Source organism: Electrona antarctica (assembly GCF_951216825.1).
Source record: "Electrona antarctica genome assembly, chromosome: 16".
NCBI lineage: Eukaryota > Metazoa > Chordata > Actinopteri > Myctophiformes > Myctophidae > Electrona > Electrona antarctica.
The window spans coordinates 8,508,405-8,534,999 of record NC_136797.1 but is presented as its reverse complement, the minus strand read 5'-3'; the positions used below and the strand labels follow the sequence as shown (position 1 = coordinate 8,534,999).

Sequence of the window (26,595 nt, the reverse complement as noted above, 5' to 3'; positions counted from 1 at the left end):
CAGACAGACAGACAGACAGACAGACAGACAGACAGACAGACAGACAGACAGACAGACAGACAGACAGACAGACAGACAGACAGGAGCAAAAAAACAAAACAAAAAAAGTCATGGCTGTCCAGCCTCGTGGATAAAGAAAATTAAACTCTTAATTGATGTCAATTTAACCAAATTGACATATTTATACTAAGGATTTTACATGTAGCCTACTTTTTTTAAAACCAGTCAAAGCTATTGTAATACAGACAAACTCTCCATCTTCCTTCATGGCAAAGCTCGTCTATTGTAATAGCATGTGGGAAATATTTGAGGAGATTGTTTTTTTTTAACGGACAACACGCCCTGTACGTCACTGATGAGCTGACCGTGTATCTCTGGACACAGCTAGCACAGTCAGATACCAACTGAAATATACAAACAAACCTGATGTCATTGTGACAGTGAAAACAATCTATCTGAAGACGGGCGTTGTAATAGAGGGTGTCGACTTAGCCACCACATAATTTGTTTACTTAGGAGTAGACCAGGGATGTTCTCCGGGGTGTGCTGGTACTGTTATAGGTGACGACTCCGAGGCGGTGACGTGTTTGATTACTATACCAGAGACCTGTGTTGTGTGTCCTTTCCTGAACAAAGGCAAAGGCTCGCAACTCACTTTTGTAATGCTCCAAGTATTTATTCACAATCACAGCAGGCAGGACATACATTTCGACTATTGGTCTTTTTCAGCCTTTCAGGTTCATACTTGAAAAAGGCCGGTAGAAACGTTGTTCTGCCTGCTGTGATTGCATTACAAAAGTGAGTTGCGAGCCTTTGCCTTTGTTCATGATATCTGTTAGTTTAACAGTTTGGCTCAGCACCAAGATCGGAGGATGTGCGCTGTTCTATTTTATTCTGTGTGTCCTTTCCTCTCATTCTTATGTCGTATATAAGAAGGTTTTGAGCGCAGGAGATAGCCGATATACAAGCCCATGTGTTTTTCCTTTAGTTGTTGCTGCTTTTTACCCCTCCAATTTAGTCGGTATTAATAATTATTTCCTCCCCACACATTTCTGTGTTGTCACTGCTATTGTTTATCCTCAGCTACCAGTGAGGAGTCCCCACCGGGAGGACGTATAGAGGAGTCCCCACTGGGAGGACGTATAGAGGAGTCCCCACCGGGAGGACATATAGAGGAGTCCCCACCGGGAGGACGTAGAGCAGGGGTACCCGGCCCACTTTATTGAAAAATGGAATTATACTTTAAAATGTATCTGAGGGGGCTTGGAATAGCGGCCCTGGCATATATTGCACATAAGACAAAGTTTGTGTCTACTTGTGGGCAACCCTGACGTAGAGCCTTCGTCATACTCCTCCAGCCCAACACTCCCCAGCATCTGACAGGTTCCGCCCCCAGCCCCGTAGGAGTGCCTCCTCCAGCCCAACACTCCCCAGCATCTGACAGGTTCCGCCCCCAGCCCCGTAGGAGTACTCCTCCAGCCCAACACTCCCCAGCATCTGACAGGTTCCGCCCCCAGCCCCGTAGGAGTGCCTCCTCCAGCCCAACACTCCCCAGCATCTGACAGGTTCCGCCCCCAGCCCCGTAGGAGTACTCCTCCAGCCCAACACTCCCCAGCATCTGACAGGTTCCGCCCCCAGCCCCGTAGGAGTACTCCTCCAGCCCAACACTCCCCAGCATCTGACAGGTTCCGCCCCCAGCCCCGTAGGAGTACTCCTCCAGCCCAACACTCCCCAGCATCTGACAGGTTCCGCCCCCAGCCCCGTAGGAGTGCCTCCTCCAGCCCAACACTCCCCAGCATCTGACAGGTTCCGCCCCCAGCCCCGTAGGAGTACTCCTCCAGCCCAACACTCCCCAGCATCTGACAGGTTCCGCCCCCAGCCCCGTAGGAGTACTCCTCCAGCCCAACACACCCCAGCATCTGACAGGTTCCGCCACCCAGCCCCGTAGGAGTGCCTCCTCCAGCCCAACACTCCCGAGCATCTGACAGGTTCCGCCACCCAGCCCCGTAGGAGTGCGTGCCGTGACAATTTCATCCTCCCCGCTTCCATATCCCTCAAACACGGGCCGATTGCGTTTGTGTTAAACGGCTCGACAAATCAGAACGCACCAAGTCCAAGGTGGATTCGAACCCACAACCTCAGCGGCAACGGATGGGCCGGTACTTTACCACTGCTGTGCCACCCCAGCGCCCCGCTATATTTGGCTTTTCTGAGGCTAATACTGCAGCTTAAATCAATTCATTGTATGAAAAAGAAATCCGGCATGGCGGCAACTCATAACTGACAAATTAAGCACTGGGCATTTTTTAGAGTTTAAATGTTTCAATAATATTTTCAATTTGTGTATTTATATATTATTTATTTGCTTATTGATTGTATAATTACTTACTTAAGTTATTTTCAATGAAAATGTATTGCGAGCTGCTTCACCCCCCCCCCCCCCCCCCCGGAACAGAGAGAGCGATTTCGTTTCAATAGTGTGTCAGGCGCCTTAAGACATTTGGTCATGTCATGTCTCACCTAGACACAGGATCTGACGCAAGTTTTCACCTGATGGTCAAGATTCAGTTACATACAGTTGGGTGCCACCGATATTGTCCCTTATCATTTGACCCATTTAGGCCTGACCTCAACATTTAAAAAAATCCTTCTAAATCCTCCAGTTTTCTGAAATAAATATTTTCACGATTTAAAAAAAATAGCAGACCTACAAGCTCGTAGCGCGCCACTCGGTGGCGCGCTACGAGCTTGTAGATCTGCTATTTTTCAATAGCTAAATTATAACAATGTTTAAAACACCAAAAGGGGTTCCCGCCCAAAATGGGTTAACTGTCCTTTTGCGCAGATCACGCAAAACTCAGCAAAAAGAAAAGGACAATATCGATGGCCTCCAACTGTAGTGCTGCATTGAATGTTCTCGAATTGAAAACTTTTAAAGTGTTTCCCCACACAAGTTGATTTTAATAGCACTTTCTTGCAAGATCAGGATCAACATCGCACCCAAAGGTCTGGTCTGGCTGTAATCCCTATTGTGTTGGTGAAATCCTTGCAGCAAATCATGTCTTTCTTGAGAAATGTGCTGCTTATGTTGATGAATCAATGAACTGTTCATTATAAGTGTGCGTATAGTCTAGTTAGTTCTTGAGGAGATTCCAGGGGGTCCCCAGTAAAATTAGTTAATATAGCATAAAAATAGACAAAATAAATGTATGGGGGTCCCAGGCACAACGTATTATCTGGTGGGGGTCCCAGGCACAACATATTATCTGGTGCAGGGGGTCCCAGGCACAACATATTATCTGGTGCAGGGGGTCCCAGGCACAACGTATTATCTGGTGGGGGTCCCAGGCACAACATATTATCTGGTGGGGGTCCCACGCACAACATATTATCTGGTGGGGGTCCCAGGCACAACATATTATCTGGTGGGGGTCCCAGGCACAACATATTATCTGGTGCAGGGGGTCCCAGGCACAACGTATTATCTGGTGGGGGTCCCAGGCACAACGTATTATCTGGTGCAGGGGGTCCCAGACACAACATATTATCTGGTGCAGGGGGTCCCAGGCACAACGTATTATCTGGTGGGGGTCCCAGGCACAACGTATTATCTGGTGCAGGGGGTCCCAGGCACAACGTATTATCTGGTGCAGGGGGTCCCAGGCACAACATATTATCTGGTGCAGGGGGTCCCAGGCACAACATATTATCTGGTGCAGGGGGTCCCAGGCACAACGTATTATCTGGTGGGGGTCCCAGGCACAACGTATTATCTGGTGGGGGTCCCAGGCACAACATATTATCTGGTGGGGGTCCCAGGCACAACATATTATCTGGTGGGGGTCCCAGGCACAACGTATTATCTGGTGGGGGTCCCAGGCACAACATTATCTGGTGCAGGGGGTCCCAGGCACAACATATTATCTGGTGCAGGGGGTCCCAGGCACAACGTATTATCTGGTGGGGGTCCCAGGCACAACGTATTATCTGGTGGGGGTCCCAGGCACAACATATTATCTGGTGGGGGTCCCAGGCACAACGTATTATCTGGTGGGGGTCCCAGGCACAACATATTATCTGGTGCAGGGGGTCCCAGGCACAACATATTATCTGGTGGGGGTCCCAGGCACAACGTATTATCTGGTGGGGGTCCCAGGCACAACATATTATCTGGTGCAGGGGGTCCCAGGCACAACATATTATCTGGTGCAGGGGGTCCCAGGCACAACATATTATCTGGTGGGGGTCCCAGGCACAACGTATTATCTGGTGGGGGTCCCAGGCACAACATATTATCTGGTGCAGGGGGTCCCAGGCACAACGTATTATCTGGTGGGGGTCCCAGGCACAACATATTATCTGGTGGGGGTCCCAGGCACAACATATTATCTGGTGCAGGGGGTCCCAGGCACAACATATTATCTTGACCTTACCTTGACATGGAAATAAGTGTGAGAACCAATGGTCTACAATATTGTTGATTCATCAAATATCTGGCCAAACTAAATATCCAGAATGGAAAGAACCTTTCTGCTGAATGTCTAAGTGATGTTGGAACAATGTCAACACACGTCAACCCAATGACTGACAGGCCATTGCTCCAATGCTGGGCCCACGTAGGTTTAGCTGCTATCTGGCTTGTTTTGGTGAACTGTCTTCAATTGCGTGTAAATGAAATGGAATTGTGAAATGGAATTGTGTGTGTGTGCGCACGCACGCACGCACGCACGCACACACACTCTATTGAACAGCATCGGTATAGTTTGGCTATTTTTTCCAATAGCAGAAGTATAAAATACACAAAGCCACACATTGGCGTGGTTAGCACCGCTCAAAAAAATTGTTTCACATACGTTGGCCTCATGGTGGCACTCTAAAAAGTAGATTTGAAAAATGCAGGCCTGACCTGCCTCCGTTTTTCCTTGGCCTCTATTGACCATTTGCAGAACGCAGTCATGTTGCCATCAGAGTTTGGAAGCACTCGTTTTCAGTAAAGCAACGTCCTGCTGCCTCCTGCATTATGTGCACATTCAAAACAGGTGGTACGCAGGGCAGTTGAGTGATATCTAACGAGCACTTCCAAACTCCAGCACTTAGAAAAAAGGACACAAAGTAGCTCATAACATGTCTACAGTGGACTTTTATGAAACAAACACTTTGTGGATAGAAAGAGAATAATTCAAGCTTTCCGTACAGCTGCAATGTTGGTGAGTTTGACGTTGTTTAATACATTGTTTGTTTAATACAATCAGTCCAATCAGGACTTTTCTGTTTGGATGAATGGGCTGCCAATGGGAAGTTGCACCTTGCACCTTGCCATTAACGTTATGGTAGGATGGCCGTGGTCTGCATAATGGAGAATAGGGAGTGCATACAAACCTTTACCAGATCGGTGCAGTTATAGGTAAAGACGTGACACTGCCTGTTCTAGCGTCGTCATGAGGCTGATTTGAAGGAAAAAAAAGGCCAAGTGGCATTTCTTCCTCGGCCTAGTGAGTGTATACGGTGAAAATGTCACGCTGTGTTCATGATTTAAGGCATTCTGTTCAAAACGGAGCACTCCTGCAAACAATCAGGATGGAGTATAACAAAAATTTACCCCTTTCGTTTAATGGCTATAGAGATGCTGTGCACCGATTTGCGTGATGTTTAAGACAAAATCTGTAGGTGTAGCCTACAGCCCATGTGAAGAAATGGGGTCAGAACCTCAGGAGATTAGCAGGTCGGTGTCACACACACACACACACACACACACACACACACACACACACACACACACACACACACACACACACACACACACACACACACACACACACACACACACACACACACACACACACACACACACACACACACACACACACACACACACACACACACACACACACACACACACACACACACACACCATGCCTTCATCCTGGTGGAGACAAAAGGGAAGTATACTCCTCCTCCTCCTATACTCAAGTATAGTAAAATAAATAAAAAAATAATAATAAATAGTTCTGTTCTGTCTGTTTGTGTATTTATCTATTATGATTGAAGATGGTGCTGACTGGTGGTTCACTTTTACTCTGTGTAGAGTTCTCAAATTCGGCCCAAACCCGACCCGGCCCGACGTTTTAGGACCGGGTAGGGCCTAAAATCACTACCAAAGAGGGGAAAAAAGAGGGCACAGGTATCAGACCCCCGGGGGCAATGAAGAATGAGTTTTTTAAGTGGTTGAAATTACTTTAACTTTAAAGGTCAAATTCAATTCAAGACAATATTGGGTCTTTTAGTGACATCCGTAATCAATTTAGAAACAATTAGGCGACAATTATAGAACAAGCTAATATCAAAAAGGACTAAATAAAAGGATTTACAAATACAAATTGCTCTATGACAGAGTCTATGTGGAATATTCCGATACAAAGGTTTTGGCACGGGCTCGTGGACAGGTTGAACTGGTCTGACTTTAGACTCCTAGGAAGGAAGAATTTGGAGTATATACACCCCCGCTGGCAGTGGCACCACGATGTCACTGTGGCGTGTCACCGACCGGTCCAGGACGAGAGAGAGAGCGTGTGACTGTCACTGTCACAGCGTCGCGTATAGCAGTGTGTTTGTGCACGGTGCTCGAGTCTACCCCACTGGTTAATTTCAACGCTATAATCCTTCAGCTCTTTGACACTTTAATATCGACTGTCACCCTGTCACAGGAGAGACGGGTGAGTAGCATCACTGGATGGAGTATAGCTCTTGTAAGTGGCACTATATGTCACTTTTTTAATGTGACAATTGTTGTATATTCATGTTGGTAGAGTCTGTATAATTGAATATAACTTTATACAATTGCTGGTTTTGGTTGTATTTTGTTTCCCTGCTCTTTGAGACATATTATGTAGATCGTGTCAAAGGTCATGTCTCACCTAGACACGGAATCTAGACATGAATTCTGACCTGATGGTCAAGATTTATCCCCTGAGCAAGCGTGCTCTATTATTGGTAAATAATCTATGGTAAAAAAAACGGGTTCAAATCCCGGGGTAGAGAAAAGTTACATAGTGCAGCTTTTTAAGTAAAAGCAGCAATACCACAATGCAGAAGAATACAATATTTGAGGTGTAGTGGAGTAGAAGAATAAAGCATTCAGAAATAAATGAACATATAGTAAACATACCCAGGTAAACTAAAACTCAACTAAAACCCCTCAAAGTTGTACTTAAGAACAATATTATAGAAAATGTATTTAGTTACATTCCGTCACTGAGTAACATTCACGTCACATAGAAAATAGTTGTGCTTCAATTGAATGTGATGTGATCAGACGTTTACACTATTATAACATTATAACAATTAATAATGTTATAGCCACACAGATACTATATAAAAGGTATTGAGAATACCGTATGACCTGCGTGCTGCAATTCAAGGGCTGTGATGGGAGACGTTCTCTGATAGGAATTAAGGATTTATGGAAGATGTACTCAGATAGAATATGTTCAGCACACCTCGGTCACTATTGTTTGTACATTTGATTTATTGATCATTTGCACATTTGAATGGTAAATGGTGCATTCATATTATAACGCCTTTATCCAAAGTGCATTATACTGCGTGAAAAGAGGAGTTAACGGGCAATTACGGGAACTGTATTTTCCCCGTAAACCTCAAGTTTAGCAGCATATACATGTAATATACGGTAATATACAGGTGTGATGGGACAATTCGGGAGTTTATGGGAGTTTGTTGGAAAGTTTAACAGGAGTTTCCTGTAATATACATATCCGTATTCCAAGCTTTTTGCGCAGTTACAGTCATACAACAACAGCAGAGTTAAAGGGTAAGACGACTTGTGTAGAGGTTTGGGTTGTGTTGTTACCTTGCCATGATGTAACTCCAAATGTGGACAAGAAATACAAAATAATTGCTCCGGTGATTAGAAATTGATAATTCAAAATATGTCCCATCATTGATTTACATTATATGCTGAAACAGCTCTCAAAGTCACTCTTTTAGTACGTAAACAAACACAAACAAAAGCTGATTCAGACAATATAGAGCATCACCAAAACGTGGTATTTTTTATTTTTCTATAAAAATGTTAACTTCCTGTTGATTTGTCCATTTTTATGAGGAAGATAACCCGGACTGGATCCGTGGATCTGGATCCAGATCTTAAATTGTAAAATCAACAGGAAGTTAACATTTTTATTAAAAATAAATAAAACCACATGAGCTTTGGTGATGAGTCTATATTGTCTGAATCAACTTTGTTTGTGTTTGTTTACGTACTAAAAGAGTGACTTTGAGAGCTGTTTCAGCGTACAATGTAAATCAATGAGGAGCATATTTTGAATTATCAATTTCTAATGACTGGAGCAATTGTTTTTAATTTCTTGTCCACATTTGGAGTTACAAGGTGACCACACAACCCAAACCTCCTCAAAAGTGGTCTTACCCTATTAAGGCTCATAATGGAGCAGTTATGGGTTCAGTGTCTTGCTCAAGTAGGCTACACTTGACTCAGTGGTATACCCACCCATGCAAGGATACCCACCCAGGGCCACCCACCCCGGGACACCCACCCATGCAGGGCCACCCACCCCGGGACACCCACCCATGCAGGGACACCCACCCCGGGACACCCACCCCGGAACACTCCCCCAGGGATAAAACCAGGAACCTTCCGATTCCCAAGCAAGCGGCCGCTCTACCTTCCACCTGAACCACTGCCACCCTCCCACAATTCCTCCTTTGTATTTAAACCCATCCTATGAGGAGCAGTGGGCAGTATTTAAACCCATCCTATGAGGAGCAGTGGGCAGTATTTAAACCCATCCTATGAGGAGCAGTGGGCAGCCACAGCCTTGGACAAAGGCCCCCCTGGCAGCTTGTAGATTTTAACACCTATACTTTCCATGGACGGCCGTACGGGTGGGTAGAGGAGAGAAACAGTTACCATTTAATTAGGTGGTGTAATATATTGGTTAAAAGAAGAAAGTTAAGTTCAGGTGGGCTGTCTGTCAATTTCATCTGATAAGGACGGAGTAGTACCCATTTATCAGTTGCAATTTTGTCTGCTAATGTCTTTGTGTCAAAATAATAATTATGATCACCCCGATAAGCACTTGGAATGTAAGAGTTGGGACAGATAAATATGATGTAAATAGCCTCTTTCTTATATTATTTGACACTTTGTCCATAATGTTTGACCAGTTTAAACAGATTTATACTTTTGATGCCACAATGGTCATTTTCTTTTCTTTCTTTCTTTTTTTTTTTAGGTATTTAAAAAGGTCCCCCAGTTTTTATATAATATAAAGTTTAAAAAAAGATCATGTGGGGACCCACAGATTGAGAACCACTGGTGTACATTTGGATCAGTGTTGTTTTTGGCAGCAAAATTAGATTTTAGTTTTATTCATAGTCTTTTGAATAGTTTTCATTTAGTTTTAGTCACATTTTAGTCCCCTGGAATGTTTTAGTGTTAGTCTAGTTTTAGTCGACTAAATGTCATGAGATTTTAGTCGACTAAATCTACGGTCGACTAAAATGTATTTTGGTGGGCCTTGATGCCGTCGTAATGGCTGATTTTAAGCGTGTAGATCAGCTATTTTCAGCATGCAACCAAGTGTACAATGACTTATACTGGATGTATTGTCCACTAGTCCCTTCCTAACATTTTAGTCTAGTTTTTATTCGTTGACGAAATTGTCAATATATTTAGTCTTTATTTTAGTCATCATAGCTTACTTTTTAATTTAGTTTCCATTTAGTTTTCGTCAGTGAAAAAGGGTAGTCGAACATTTTTTTAGTCATAGTTTTTAGTCGACGAAATCAACACTGATTTGGATCCTTGGAGTCTTGAATATTTGCCACGCAGTGCATTTCTCCTATACAAGTATTGATGTAGTAGACGGTCAACATTCCTAGAGGTGTACGAATGGAAGTGTAACAGTGGCTGCATTGATATGTGCACGGTGTTGGAGCGTTGCATCAATGGCATGCTTTATACCGACGACAAGGCTGACATCACATGCAGAGGAATGAGCTGACGTGTCATATATTGTTAAAAGCTTATTTTTGTTTGACAACCGTCGTCGTTCAACAATGGACTGAGTCATTGTTACTGGGATTGTCATGTTTGATGAGAGTTGTGTATGTATGTATGGGACTGTATACGTTTGATCTAGAGTTTGTATAGTTGGGGTGAAATGGATTATGTGTTTTTGTGTTTTGCGTCAAATGGAACAGTACATTATGTGTGACCTGTGACCTTTGAACACAGCAAGTGATGCGCGGAGGCACACTGCAGTGCTATGAGTCATGTGTGACAAGATAACCACACATTATTATTGCAATATACTGTATACAAATTGAATTCTAGGGAAAACATTATATCGTTAGTTTCCAGAATAGGCCTATCTCACAGCCCGCTTTCCACGCCCACTTCCGGTAAATAGTGGTGTCATTTAACATTAGCATTTACACGTTTTTTTCTCTGGAGAATCTAAGTACATTTTCTAATGTAAAAATGTGACAGACCAATATTATTATGAAGCAAACAAGATGGTAAATCAGCTCGAACAGATAGAACAAACCTTACCTTGAGAAAACAAAAGTTGTAGACTTCTTAAATTACCTCTGTTAACATGTAGCGTCTATGGAGTGACGTCACACTATCACCACTAACCCCGAAAGGGGGCGTATTAAGGGGGCGGGGAAATTCTGTGAGATAGGCTTATACAGGGGCAATATAAATGTGTTTATCCACTTTCAATCTAGCATCCGTATATATATTTTTTTTTTCCCCAAGACACATTTTCCGAAATAGAAAGATAACACTGACAGACTTGACTAGTTTCAAATAATTTTCAGATACAGCGAAAATATCAGATCCACAAGCTCAGAACAGGCCGCAATGCAACACTTGCATGAGCTTGTAGATCTGCTATTTTTGAGCCGCTATGTGTTAAAAGTTTGTCTTGTGTATGATGACGACGTAGGGCGTTAATTTACAGGCTTTCTGTCCCGACAGCAACAATATGCATTATTCAATTACGAAATCAATCAATCAATCAATCTCTGTGTGTGTGTGTGTGTGTGTGTGTGTGTGTGTGTGTGTGTGTGTGTGTGTGTGTGTGTGTGTGTGTGTGTCTCAGCATGGCCCATGGGGAGGTGCAGGAGCGTGAGGACCTAAGTGAGGACACCTTCCTGAAGAACCTCTACCTCTACATGAAGAACAGAGACACGCCCATAGAGAGGATCCCTCACCTGGGCTTCAAACAGAGTATGCACACACACAGACACACAGACACACACACACACACACACACACACACACACACACAGAGGATCCCTCACCTGGGCTTCAAACAGAGTACGCACACACACACACACGTGACGCACGCACACACACATAGAGATGATCCCTCACCTGGGGTTCAAACAGAGTACGCACACACACAGACGCACGCACGCACACACACTTAGGCCCTCATTTTTCAACGCGGTGTACGCCCAAATTTGGGCGTACACCGCGTTGATAAATAAGGGCCTATATCTTTATTTGCATTCACATTCAAGACATTCTTGAACACAAACAACAGTAGTTACACAAGCTTGGAGAACTCAACAACAAGTGTTTCAGGATATATTTGGCGTATAGAGGACAGCACCGTCTCCTCCATGTGGCGACTATAGCAATTATCACAGACACTGAACATAATGGTGGCATTCCTGCAATCTGCAGGCCTCCCATGACTGATTCTTGGACAGTAGACAGGATTCCAAATATGAACACAAGCAGTTTACATTTGTAACCAGGCTGTAATGTAAACCTATAGCATCCTTAAGACGTTGGTACTTTAGCACCGTGGTAAAGGTATGCCTCTTCCAGACTGTGTTGAAATACATCCCACTTCCAAAATGATCACTTCTCTACGGATCCCCGGAGTGGCCATGAGAAGAAGAAAAACCAGACAATATAACGTTAATATTTTAATGATGTTTTTTTTCTGTTCTTTAAAACCTTGGAAAATGTTGTTGTCGTCCTAATTGTATCTTTCCTTTTTATGTTTTCAGTTGATTTGTATGTGATGTACAAGACCGTGAAAGACTTGGGTGGATATCATCAGGTAAAACTCTATACCTATAAGCCAGTAATAAGTTTCAGTCAGGACAACTGAGTACCACAGACGAAGAACAGTCTAAGTCCAAATTTAATTCTGACCCCTCCACGAAAAGGCCTCGTTGTCCTGAACCCTTATTTATCATTTATACATTATGGATCAATAGTGTGGACTTAGACTGTTTTTCGTCTGTGGCATTACTGATGAATGGATGGAATATATATTTATTGAATATAAAATGAGCAATACATTTGTTATGGTTTGGTGATGAATTGGATCTGCTTTTTAGGTACTGAGATCAAGCGCATCAGTCCCAACCATAGGGACTCCGAATCCCCCGTACCTAAACAGCAGATCCAAAACCACAGGTGGTAGCTGGGGTGGAGGAGGGTGAGACAGGTGGTAGCTGGGGTGGAGGAGGGTGAGACAGGTGGTAGCTGGGGTGGAGGAGGGTGAGACAGGTGGTAGCTGGGGTGGAGGAGGGTGAGCAGCAAATGTTTAAGCAGACAGCAGCGCAGCAGTATCAGTGTGCAGCAGCAAGCAAGCAAGCAAGCAGCAAGAAGCATGGTCACGTGACTGTGCTGCGCCATTCATGGGAATATAAAAGAAGACATATCACAGTTTGTTTTCTAATCACTTGCTTTTCGATGTGCACAGAGTGCACAGTATACATCATTTTATTTGAGGATTTAAACAGCAGCAGGTATTGTTTCTGTTCCGGGGGTATCATGAGATTTGGCTGCCAGACAGGAAACGGTGGACAGTCTCGCGATACTTGGCACGTTCAGAAACGTACTTTTTGCTCTTTAGATACCTCTATAAAATTACAAAAAGCAACACAGCAGACAATAATGTGTTAAAGGTCTTCTGTTATCTGCCAGAAGCGATTACTTTACAAAAGATCTCAGTCATTCAAAAAATAGTGTTTGTTCATGAGCTGGTCACTGAGCTCTCATTGACTCCAGTGCATTCTGCCGAACTTACGGGTGTAGTTTGGCTCCCATGGTGCGACGAATCTGCCTTCTGGAATTGCGTGATAGCGAAAATGACGTTGGTGACCTTACCCCCATTTCATATACCTTGACTGAACTTGCTCTGCGCATGTCTGTGACAGGCGCGATGTTCATTACCAGGTGTAACATAACTATAAGTACATGTACTCTCCACTCCTCCCAGGTGACGGCTCAGCAGATGTGGAAGCAGGTGTACAACACGTTGGGGGGGAACCCTCGCAGCACAAGCGCAGCAACCTGCACCCGCAGACACTATGAGAAGTACGTGTGGTCTGAACTCATGCTTCATTTATGTAGGCCTCTACCCCGCCCTGCGATGGAGAAGTACGTGTGGTCTGAGCTCATGCTTCATTTATGTAGGCCTCTACCCCGCCCTGCGATGGAGAAGTACGTGTGGTCTGAGCTCATGCTTCATTTATGTAGGCCTCTACCCCGCCCTGCGATGGATAAGTACGTGTGGTCTGAGCTCATGCTTCATTTATGTAGGCCTCTACCCCGCCCTGCGATGGCGTTGGACGCCCCCAAAACATTGCTGATATACAAGCTTGTATATCAAGCTTGCATCACATAAGCCACTTGTTCTCAGAGTGGGGTCGACGTCCTTGAGGGGATTCCGAGAGGGTCCCAAACAAAATGAAGTGCACGTTAAAAATGTTAACCTTATTTTATGTATAGAGGATATGCGTGCACATAAAGTGAGTGGCAAATCGAGTAGCAAAGTGAGTGGCAAAAGTTGTTTAAGGTCGTGTAATGCAATCAGATAGGACTTTTCTGTTTGGATGTACTGTATGTGCTGTGAAGGCCAGAAGGCGTTCCGACATAACTTCCGGGTATGATGATGTCACGCGCATACCCTCTATTAAGACAGTATATTAAAAATGTATCACTATTAAAGGGGGGAATAAATAGACATACACACGATGCCACACACTGGAACGGTTAGCACCGCTCAAAAAATAATATACTTGATTGATTTGATTAACTGTAAATTGTAATTTTCTTCCTCTTCCCCGCATGAAGGCTGCTGTTGCCATATGAATGTCACGTCAAGGGAGGAGAGCTGATGAACGCGTTGCCACAGCATCACCACCACCATCATCCACATCATCCTCACCATCATCCACATCATCCTCATCCTCATCCTCATCCTCATCCGTCCAAGGCCTTCCTGTACGGAGGAGGATGCCATGAGGACGACGGCCAGAGAGCAGCCAAACGCAGGCCCTTCCTGCTGCACCGGGTAAATATTAATACCATACACTGACACCACGCTAGACAGGAACGCCCAAAAACGTCACATTCGGTTTTAGCCTGGGGTAAGAATATTCTATGGCTGCCAATGCAACTTGGTCCAATCCTTAATCACATACGGACAAACATCTATGCCGATGCTATCTAACTTGCGGAGGTAGCGTGCCTTGTCCACGGGCAACAGATCTTTCAACGTATGGCATTGCAAATACGTTTGATAATCGCTACTCTGCTCAATATTGTTTTTAAAATGCCGCAAATTGCATTGCAGTAAACAAGAGCAAATCACAACTTCCCCCGGGGGTGGGCGGAGGCGCTGATTACGCGCCGTGGTGTCGGTGTATGCTTTAAACCCATTAAAACCAATTAGGTCTGACGTCGAAATTAAACAAATATCTTCTAAATCATGACAATTTTCTGAAAAACCTCCTGTTTCTATATCAGTGGTTCTCAATATTTCATGTCAAGGACCCCCCCAAAATTATATGAAATAGGCTTCCGACCCCCATCTGAAAATATGTTGTTCCAGGGACTCTCCAGAAGCAAAGATTTGAGTTAAAAACTTTGGCTCTGAAAGAATATATATATATTCAAAGATTTGCGCCACATTTTCACGATTTTTCAAAAATAGCAGATCTACAAGCTCGTAGCGCGGCACTCAGTGCCACGCTATGAGCTTGTAGATCTGCTATTTTTCAATGGCTAAAGGGTTTTCAACAGGTGGTCCGTGGACCACTGGTGGTCCGTGAAGGTATTGCATGTGGTCCCTGACCATGCATTTAGTAATGTAGGAAAGTTGAGAAACAATGCAGTAAATGGTGACATATGATATCGCGTCAATGTTGTCAGTTACTGGGATGTCGAACGTCAAGAACTTCCACAGAAAAGGGAGTTAATTGCCTGGTTGAGTCACCATTATAAGGAAATGTGCCCATGGACATGACACTAGTATGTCGCAGGGATTTACCCCCAATCCAACCCTTGATGCCGAGTGCCAAGCAGGGAGGCACTGGGTCCCTTTGGTATGACGCAGCCGGGGATCGAACCCTGACCTCCCAGCCTCAAGGCAGACACTCTAGCTGGTATATATATATATATATATATATATATATATATTATATATATATATAATATATATATAATAATAAATATTATATATACACACCGGTATATTTTCTTTTTCAAGTTCCATAGTTCCATAAGGACACGTGCTTTTTTACTGCTTGCTTACATAATTGCGCTTGTCATTCTAAAAGACCTCTTCACACGTGAACAACAATATTGCTGCCTGACGCACCTCCGACGGTGACAACAACAACGAGGTAATAAAAGCTGTAATAAAATAATAATAATGGGTCTCGGCAGTAACCTGTCACTTCCTCCAATGTTTGACTGACTATATATTTTAGCTACCTGAGCCCTGCTTCCTTTTGCCTGAGGGCATATGTAATGGTATAGGACTATTACTTATTATTATTATTATTAGGAGTGTCGCAGTCCCCTACCAGGGCCCAGGAAATGATTCCCCGTTCACTTTCCTCAGACTTTTCAAAAAGTATTTATTTAAAGACCTTTTAAGCCTCGTACAAAGCCAACTCTTGTCGTGACAAATCATGACACACAAATTTTTTTTGGGCCGAACAAAGAATTAGAAAGAAGAAAAAAACGGCAGGTTACAACACCTTTTTTGTTGTTTTGTAATTATTTGTTTGGTACAAAATATTGTGTTTGTTGTCATGATTTGTCACAACTCGAGTTGGCTTCGTACGACGCTTATAAGGTCTTTAAATAAATACTTTTTGAATAAATACTTTTTGAAATGTCTATGGGAAAAATGCATTTGAGAATTATTTCCTGGGCCTGGCGATGTCATGAAAGGGGGCGGGACTGTGACGCTCTGTACTGTATCCATTAAGGCAAGGCAAGGGTATAGTTTATTTACGTACATAGCGCAGTTCAACAGCAAGTCTGCACTTTACATAAAGCATTATAAACTAAATAAACACATTATAGAAGGACATATGAATTCAGTAAAAAGGAAGAAATTAAAGGTCAAAATTAAACCAAAAAAATAGGTTTAGGGTTAAGAAAACAATGCAATAACCTAACCTTGAGAGCCTTGTTACCAGAGAGCGAAAAGAAAAGGGAATATTAAGTTACCACCTGACATACGATATGAAATAGATCACTCTTTCTCAACCTCTGGGTCTCAGGACCACCAGGGGTCCCCTGTAACTTTGAGGGTGCACACATGGAACCACAATGGACCCGTAAGGGTACACTCTCGGAGTAAAACTTTATAGTGTAGATTAGGGTCCGAGTCTGCAATAAAAATTATCAAATGGTGCTCTGTTGCCTGATGCCTATATCAAACCGAGGGTCCTTGAATTTAAAAAGCTTGAGAATCACTCAAATAGATCTGCTTCTGAATGTCCACCTTTTGTTCTTTTTTTGCTATAGAACCCTCGCTTCCCGTCAGACTCTCATCTGAGGGTGGTTCCTCTGCCGGGCCACCACTACCCTCACTACTTCCACCCGGGCCAGCCAGTCCTGCCTCCTTACGTCCCCTTATCGCCTGCATCGGCGCTGCAGGCATCACACGGTTCTCCGGTCCCTCGCCCCGCCGAGCTCCCGTACGATCCCTCCCCTCCGATCCCGCAAGAGAGAGCCAAGCATCCGCTGGAGCAGCTACGCTACCTGGCGGAGCAGTACAAGTCTTCGTCCGGCTTGGCCGAGCCGCTGAACCTCAGCGTGAAGGGATCCAACCCAGACGCCAACCTCAACGCCGCGTCGTCCTTCATGTCCCCTCCGTCCAGCAAGACGCCCAAGTTTTTGAACAAACCCTCTCCTCTGTACCCTCCGAAAGGGGTCACGAAATGTGAGACGCAGGACAAAGAGGACGACCTGGGGAAGTGCTCCTCCTCCTCGTTCACGGCACATTCGTCGTTCTCCCCGAATGGCGATATGGCCGATGTCATCAACCTCACGTCCCTCTCCTCGGCACCCTCCGGCATCTCCGCGTGTCCGTCGGCCCCGAACTCTCCCATGCCGCCGATGAGCTGCAAGGGACAGGACGCTGCGATGGCCCACGCTCCGTGCTCCTCGCCAAAGACACAATTTAAAGTCTGGCCAGGTAAAGAGACCGAGCAGAGTCCCAAAGCGAGCTCAAGGACACACACCAGTGACAGGCACGTACTGCCCAGCCCCCCGAGAGACAATGACAATGGCAAGATGGAAATCCAAATACCGCTGTCTCTCCTGCAAGACTTCTTTAGGCACTGCAGGCCCTCTGCCTCTGCCACCATGCACGGGGCTTCTCAGCTTCCTACGTCTACTCCTGCTCAAGAGGCGGACAGCAGAGGCAGGCCGTGGTACAGCTCGGATCCGTTTCCCGCCAACATGAACGTTCACACTCACCCTAGCGACAAGGACAGCTGCAGCTCGGCGATTGAAGATCTGAGCCGGAAGCAGAGGAGTGTGCCGAACCCCGCGCCCGCCAGTCATCCTTACGCCAGAGTCCCCAACCATTTTTCCAGCTACAGACAGTCGCCGCTGGGCGCATTTCCCAAAGACGCACCGAGCCACGGGGTTTATCCCTGGGATCGGCAGGATGTCAGCAGCAAGCCTTACAACTTCAAAGCCGCCAACGGCTGGCATCCGCACGACAGGGAGCGCCAGCAGGCTCACCCCGTTCAAATGAAAGTCCACTCTAGCCCCCTCATCGGCGAGCATGACTTCGGGGGCCCCAGATCCCCCCCAGCCTACAATGAGAGCACGCAACAAGAGAGATCAGAGAATGGCCCGGCTTCAGCGGTGCTACACCTCACCAACGAAGAGTTAATGAAGCTGAAGAGAATCATCTCGACCTCACCATGACTTTCACACCTGAGGCGTTAATATACATATACTGTAACACTGGCAGTGGTTGCAAAACTTTTCAGGGCGAGACCCAAAAGAGAGATCAGACGTTTGCCTGGGACCCAAACTAGTGGCGCACAACGTGTCACTTCACGCCGCAAGCTTATAGATCAGCTATTTTCACTAGGCCTACTTCTTAATTATTTTTATTTTTATTTATAAAATTTCTAATATTTGTTTGTTTGTTTTCAAATGTTTACAATCATTTTACATCGTTTTATTTTACAAAAATATGTTTAGAAATATATATAGGAAAAGGAAATGTTTTACTCGAGTCATGACCCATAACAATAATTGGTCCGTGACCCACAAATGGTTCCCGACCCACTCTTTGGGAAACAGTGCTGTACATGACATTGTACATGACATTTTACAAGACATTGTACATGACATTTTACAAGAAATTGTACATGACATTGTACATGACATTGTACATGACATTGTACAAGACATTGTACAAGACATTGTACAAGACATTGTACATGACATTGTACATGACATTGTACATGACATTGTACATGACATTGTACATGACAACTGACATTCTAAAAGAACATTATTGTACTATACATGTTATTGTTCTCGTGTGTGTTTCTCTTCTCACCGTGGATATATGGGGATTCGCAGATTCATCAATATATTTGGACAGCCGCTTTACTGACAGATTTCACATCACACCGGGCACCGCACTACCGTGGCTGTTTGGCGACACACGAAGTGGACCGGTCAGACGGTTCTCGAGATGCGCCGAGAGGACAGATAGGCCTACGCAGACACAGATTACATTTTTGTTCATAAATTGCAGCCGTTTGTGTTGTGAATATTACAATCGTCCCTATATGAATCTCAGGATTTTTTTTACTCTGGATTTTCATGTAACTTGTAGCTATTATGTATGATTATTATAATTGTAAAATAAAGAACAAAATAAATACAGTGTGCCCAGCGTTGATTATAGTGTCCGTTATGTGAGACAAATCTGGACATAAGCCAACTCCCTTAAGCCATGCATATGGTCCACCATGGGCACCGTTGGAGGTGCGACAAAGAAAGCAGGAAGACCATCCTTCTGTATGAAATAATACATGAAGCATTCTTATAAATAAATTGCAACAACTATTTATGTTGAATTGTGTATGAAATAAGTTATGTGAAAGAAAACAATTCAAGCAACTGCTCTTTTCCTGTCTGCCGTCTCAACTATCAGGGGTCTTCAAGAGAGAGTGATTGACAGAACAGAGAGAGAGAGAGAGAGAGAGAGAGAGAGAGAGAGAGAGAGAGAGAGAGAGAGAGAGAGAGAGAGAGAGAGAGAGAGAGACGGAACAGGGTTTTTATTGTTTTAATAGTCATGTATTTTCTTTTGAGAAAGACTTCCCTGTAACCCGATAAGAGGCTTTCAAAGCTAGCTCACTATATTTAGCTCATTGTCTAATCAATGTCTGTTGACAGATTTGAGACTATAGGAATTATATTCTGCAGGTTTTTAAGCGACAATGGGTTGAGAGATTTGAGGCTATTTTAGTATAGCTTGGAATTATTCCACTGGCCATTCTTTCCAGTGGCTGAGTGTGTTGAGAGATTTGAGGCTATAGCTTGGAATCATCCCACAGGCTTGGGTTGAATGCAAGTGTTTCTGCAGATTTGATGGCTTCGCTACACCAGGCTTTTGTAAACGCGCGGCCCGCGCGTGCGTTTTTGAAAATAGGACTGGACCTAAATTCAACGCACGCGTTTAGGGTAAACGCACGTTTTGTGCGCGAAAAGCCTGGTGTAGCTTGGCCGTGAGCAGGGGTTCTCAAGCTCATGATTTTGGGGGGGTCCCCGGTGACCTTTATAATACCTCAAATTAAAAGAAACAAATCACACTCGTGTGAAGTGAGGGCTGCAGCAAGTGCAGTATATATATGCAAAAGGAGGAGAGGACACTGGACCAGCACAGACATTTTAAGCCTTTTATTTAGGTGCTAGTATACAGACGACTAACGTTTCCACCTAAAAGGTCTTCGTCAGAGTCAGATTATGACTCTGATGAAGACCTTTTAGGTCGAAACGTTTGTATACTAGCACCAAAATAAAAGGCTTAAAATGTCCGTGCTGCTCTGCATCAAGTGTCCTTGTTCCTGTGAAGCACCGGACTAGCCGTTTTAGGCTTGAGGCACGTTGGTAGACTCCTTTTGTTCTGCAGTATATATATATATATATATCAGCCATTTACTGCCCTAAACAAACATTAAAGTCAATAGACTTGGCTGGCAACAAATTGCATCATAACTGCCCAAAACAAACATTAAAGTCCATGGACTTGGCTAGCCTATGATGTTAAGCCATGCTAACATTTAAACTCCATATAGACTTGGCTGCCACATGATGGGCGCGTTCGGAAATACCACACCGGAGCGAACTCGCCTATTAGTTTGCATTGCACAGTGCTCTCAGTGCGCTATTTCCGAACGCGCCCCAACTCATGTCTGAAAACCAGACGTTGGAGGGGATAGCGCCCCTCAAAAGAAAAACAACATTATTCAAAAGCACAACCAACTATACTATAATAACTGGCCAAACATTGGCTAAATTGTCAAATAATATATGAGGCAACAAGTGGTGGTAGTGAAATGGGTATGTGTGTCTACGTGGAGAGACGAGGAACTCTTAGCAGAGAGTCAGATGGTATCATCAGGTGACGTTTGATATGAATGCCAGATTCATACCCATGTTTTTGAAAGATGACAGGAATGAGGATATGATGATCACTATCTTTGCCTTTCCAGTAAATTTAGAAGACATAAATGTCAAATGTGGGCTGTCTCTCCTACAATCAAAGTTATTGTCAGGTCAAGTACATTGTACTGTTGTTGACTAGGTCACAGTATTTCAAATTATTCACTTACTGTACAAACATGCATTTTGTAATTGTAAGACAAAATATTTGTTTGTTTGCTTTCAAGTGAAATGTCCACATCTGCAATCTTCAAAATGCCCCAAATAGAGATTTACAATGTAGGCATTCCACAGCAATTTACAGTAAACAAAGAGGTATCAAATGCATAGAAATAGTAATCTAAAATCATATGGTAAACCAAGAACGGATAACCTATCATCACTAAACACTAATTTCCAAAAATAAATAATCTGTGACTGTGAAACTGTACAAACTATAGGATGCCAGGTCAACATTACAAATGAACCTGGCATCCGTCTACATACCTAAATATCTAAATTACATTTTAACCTTTGCATAAGCCCAAGGCTAGGTCAAGTGCTATGGGCTATGTGCTAATTAGGGCTAAACTGGGGTCAGAAGAGGTGATCGAGTCTTCAGATTACGGAGGAAGATTGGGATGCCAGACGGAGCAGGGACTTGATTGTATAAAATGCTGTTACGTATTCAAAAACAGGCCTGGTGATATCTGGTTTTCTTTTCAGAAAGAATTAGCTATAACCCTGATAAGAGGCTTTCAAAGATATAGCTCACTATATTTAGCTCATTGTCTCATAAATGTCTGTTGACAGATTTGAGACTATAGGAATTATATTCTGCAGGTTTTTAAGCGACAATGGGTTGAGAGATTCAAGGCTAGCTTGGAATTATTCCACCGGCTTTTCTTTCAAGTGGCCGAGTGTGTTGAGAGATTTATGGCTATCTTTGATTTTTTTCCCCAAGCTTGGCTATGGGTTGACTCCAAGTGCGTCTGCAGATTTAATGGCTTCATAAAGCAGGGGTTCTAAACTTCATGATTTTGGGTGGGTCCCCGCCTCCCCGGTGACGTGGCGGTGAAATAACGTATAACTAGCTTAGCCGATTTTGCTTTGGGGTTCATGGGTCGTGACATTTTGGGGTCTTCTTAAAAATAAAACTGCCGACTGCAAAGCCGTGGCAGAAGCGGAACGCAGCGAGAATCAATTATGGCAGGAAAAGAGTTAAAAGTCCACAGACTGCCTGGACGAGGAACTCTTTAGCAGAGAGTCAGATGGTACCATCAGGTGATGTTTGATATGAATGCCAGATTACCAGATATCACAAGGCCTGTTTTTGAAAGATGACAGGAATGAGGATGATGATCACTGAACCATCAGGTTTACCTTTCCAGTACATGTATGATGTAGAAAGCATAAATGCTTGTCAAATGTGGGCCAATGCACAAAACCTCTCATACAATCAAAGTTATATTGACAGAGAGGTCAAGCACATTGTACAAACACGCATATTTGTTTGTTTGTTTCTCAAGGGAATATTTCACATGTCTGGTAAACAAAAATACAGATTTACAATCTAGACATTTAATCCGGAGCAATTTACAGTAAGGTAAACAAGAGGTGATTACATCAAATGCACAGTGTGACCGACTAGTCACCACCCAGGGCATATGTGTCCGTCATATGTGTCATATGTGTCCGAGCAAATCAGCTATTTCTGTGTTAACACAAAACATTAAATGCCATTGACAAACGAATGGATGATGTACGATGATAAGATCGCCCCTCACTTCACACAGGTGTGATTTTTTTTTGAGGGGCGCTATAGCCCCTCCTATATACATATTTTGTCCCCACACGTCTCACGTCACACGCCATTAACAATGAAAGGAGAAATTAGGTCACTTCACACAAGTGTTGTTTTTGGCAGCAAATTTTGATTTTAGTTTTAGTCATAGTCTCTTGAATAGTTCATTTAGTTTTAGTCACATTTTAGTCACCTGGAATGTTTCAGTGTTAGTCTAGTTTTAGTCGACTAAATCTACAGTTGATTTAGTCGAATAAAATCTATGTTGGCGGGCCTTGATGCCGTCGTAATTTTCACATGCTGAAAATAGCCGATCTACAAGCCCACAACGCATCGCAGGGCGACACGTTGTGGGCTTGTAGATCGGCTATTTTCAGCATGCAACCAAGTGTAAAATGACTTATACTGGATCTCTTGTCCACTAGTCCCTTCCTAACATGTTCATTTATTCGTTGACGAAATTGTCAAAATAATAAGTCTTAGTCGTCATAGCTTAGTTTTAATTTAGTTTCCATTTAGTTTTCGTCGGTGAAAAAAAGGTAGTCGACGAACATTTTTCGTCATAGTTTTAGTCAACAGTGCTTCACACGGGTGTGATTTTTTATGACATGTTTGTGTCACCAAATGTCAGACAATACTGTGTGATCTCCGTCTGCCGCCTGTCTACTCTAGGGTTTATCAGGATGACAGGATGAAACATTATACAGTGGCTGGCTAGACGCTTTGAACAACAAAAAACAATCTTGTAAATAATACCACAGCATCAATTAGTATATGATGGAGACAACGATGTAGGTTATTTTAGGACAAACAATGATGCTGAAGTGGAAAGCGATGACTGAAAGCAGAGAATGACAGTAATGTCAGGTATGCCATGGGGAAGTGTGCCTTTGCACACCAAGCACCAACGAGTGCTTTGTATGCATTTTAGGAGTGGTGGGAAGTAAATACGAACATTTACTCAAGTACCGGTAAATGGTGCATTTATATTATTTACATAAGATTGTGCATTACATTCCATGCAAGGCACCAACCTGCTCGTCAAGAACAATTAGGGCTTCAAGAGTCTCTCTCTCTTGCTCTCACCGGAGGCGGTCTCTCAAGATGCAAGAAAGCTGAGGGCAGCGCCGAAATATGGCTGCAGGCTGCAGCTGTGTAGTTCTAATTGAGTCTTGCTCAAGGACACTTCGACACCAACTCTGGGGGAGCCTGGGTTCGAACTGCATAGGAGGCAAAAAGTCCCTTTGAACCAGCTCACTCTTCCATGCGAGATCTGTAGTTCTCTTCCCCCCTCCCTCGAGTGGTGGATTATTGATTATTGATATAACAGATATAAAAAAGTACACCGTAATTTAACTTTGGGAGTGTAACCAAATGGACCCGCTCGTTCCATTTTGTACCTCGAAACACCTACAGCCGAGCTAGAAAACACCGAAGACATTATGAGCAGCAAAAAATGAGTTCCTATGTCTTTGCAAAGGGCTGTATATTGTTCTTGGAGTTGGTTGAATAAAACCACCGGGGCGCCGAACAACATCACCGCTGATTTGCTGTCAGGACACGATGCGTGGAGTCGGGGGGGAAGCAAAGGTCACTCGAGTTGGATTTTTCCAGCTGGGGGGGGGGGGGGGGGGCGTTCATGCCACGCCTGTTCGCGCGACTTCTCGTCTTTGCATTGACCTTGTATGTACTGTAAATGCGCCACTCTGAACTGGTTTGAACATAGCTTTAAGATGAGTGTAGAACAGGATCCAAACACAGTCAGGATGCAGAGCAGTTCAACTCGAAAAGGTGTTCAATAAACTAAAGGTTGCCCAACTACAGGTGCACTCAAGGTACAATCAGCACAAGGATTGGCTGGGGCAAACAGGACACAGGTGACTAGGGTTAACATAATAATCAGGGTGGAGAGTGTTAGCTTAATTTAACCTTGTAAGTCCCAGTTCATATCTATCAGTATATAAATGATAGACAAATCAATAACCGAGAGGAGGGCCCCTGACATAGTAAGCCAATTGTGCAACAATTGACAGGTTGCAGATCGTCTATTTTCCAAAGATTTTTGACAAATTCTGAAAAGATATGAGTACTTTTACTTTGGTACTGCAAGTATATTTTGAGGCCAATGCATTTGTATTAAGTCTGAATTTGAATACAGAACTTTTAGTTCCAAGAGGTTTTTTATATTGTGGTATTACTACTTCCAATTAAAGTGGCACATTTTTCTAATGAATGAAATGTATTTTTTTCCAATCTGTTTTTTTTTTTATTGGATTGAAATATTTATTAACAGTTTGCAGAATTACAGTACATTTCAAGCACAAACTCAATACAACGACTGTTAAAGGAGCATTCAGTGATTTTGGGTGATTTGGAAAACCACCCAGTCCGCCCCGGTAACAAAATGTGCACATGCACGCTCTACAGTGGGGGGAAGTGCAACAGGCCAACAGCATGTGCACCAAGGCTCGATCATGATTGGAGGAAGGCCCCTCTCATCCTGATTGGATGAAGGCTTTGCCACCCGCCACCAAAACTGAAACTAGGGTTTTTTTTACCTCAGGGGCTCACTGGGGACAGGGAGGAACTCCTTATATGGTCAGCACACTCTATAGTAGGGAGGATTATCCCCAAAAAAAGAAAAAATAAGTGGTATTTGAATGAAGTGAAATCACTGAATATACCTTAACTGCAAGTGGACGACCCAATTAAGCATTACACTTGTTTACAAGAGGGTCCACCTTGTTCAATTCATCAAAACATTTAGAGACGTATGGTACAGCATGATAATATATATATATAGATTGTATTTTGTCTCCCTCCCTTCTATTGAGACATTTAGGTCAAAGGTCATGGACACAGGATCTGACACAGGACATTTACCTGATGGCCAAGATTCAATTCATCAATTTATGGTAAATATGCTTGAATAAATCTGTACTTGCGCATGATGATACCAGATTCAAATCCAGGGTAGATAAGAGTAAAGTTACATAGTTACAGTTAATCCATTCTGGACGGGAACCCCTTTTGGTGTTTGAACTAAATGAATTATGTTATACTTTAGCTATTGAAAAATCGTAAAAATGCGGCACAAATCTTTGAATATATACAGTATTCTTTCAGAAGACTTATTCTTTTTATTTCGACGTCAGGCCTAAATTTAAGTAATAAATCTGAGTACTTGTTCCACCACTGGATTTTACCGTACGGCGCAACGCATATCAGGAAACAGCAGCATTTCTCATACGGCCAACGTTACTCCACCACATTCCAACACATCAGTCGACTCACCTCTAACCTTCCTCTGTAAACAAAAACAGCAGCCTGGCCAACAATAACTCCTACGTATGGATTATACTTGTAACTTTGCGTGTTTACAGTGCTTTAGTCAGATAATGTGTGCAGCCGTGACTGCGTGACTCCATATGTTGCAGGACAAAAGAACAAGCGTTTCTTTGAGTCGAGGAGCCATCCGTCATCCTGACCCGCAATAGGACATTAAGTGAACTGGCGTCAATATTATTCATGCACCCATTGGGCCTTCAACTTACACAAGTATATACAACTCGTGCCGTACTGGTTGACAATTGTTCCCCTTGTTTTTAGTCTTGTTTGAATGGCAGACACACTTCAGACAGGATCTAATCACTGGAGCCTCGGGTGACAACACACAATCTGTCATCCCTACAGCCACGCTCGTCCCTTCTGCATGGCTGCTCACTACGGTGGTTCCCAAGGTGGGGTCCTGCAGCGTCCTCCACACTAACACCAGAACCGCCGCTAGAACAGC

At 43.7% G+C, this 26,595-nt stretch overlaps 1 protein-coding gene across 1 annotated transcript; it reads left to right on the top strand.

Moving 5' to 3' along the window:
* Positions 1 to 6,563: 6,563 nt before the first annotated feature.
* Positions 6,564 to 18,264, top strand: arid6 (AT-rich interaction domain 6). The gene is made up of 6 exons (XM_079525338.1): positions 6,564 to 6,713; positions 11,151 to 11,278; positions 12,073 to 12,125; positions 13,296 to 13,393; positions 14,153 to 14,372; positions 16,844 to 18,264. The coding sequence occupies exons 2-6, from the start codon at positions 11,152 to 11,154 to the stop codon at positions 18,257 to 18,259; spliced, it is 1,914 nt and encodes a 637-aa protein (XP_079381464.1). The 5' UTR covers positions 6,564 to 6,713; position 11,151; the 3' UTR covers positions 18,260 to 18,264.
* Positions 18,265 to 26,595: the final 8,331 nt, after the last annotated feature.

Excerpts from the sequence above, each read along its gene's own strand:
- arid6 (XM_079525338.1), top strand. The coding sequence starts at position 11,152 with ATGGCCCATGGGGAGGTGCAGGAGCGTGAGGACCTAAGTGAGGACACC. Across the intron at positions 11,279-12,072 it reads TCACCTGGGCTTCAAACAGA|TTGATTTGTATGTGATGTAC; the intron begins GTATGCACACAC and ends TTATGTTTTCAG. Across the intron at positions 12,126-13,295 it reads ACTTGGGTGGATATCATCAG|GTGACGGCTCAGCAGATGTG; the intron begins GTAAAACTCTAT and ends CACTCCTCCCAG.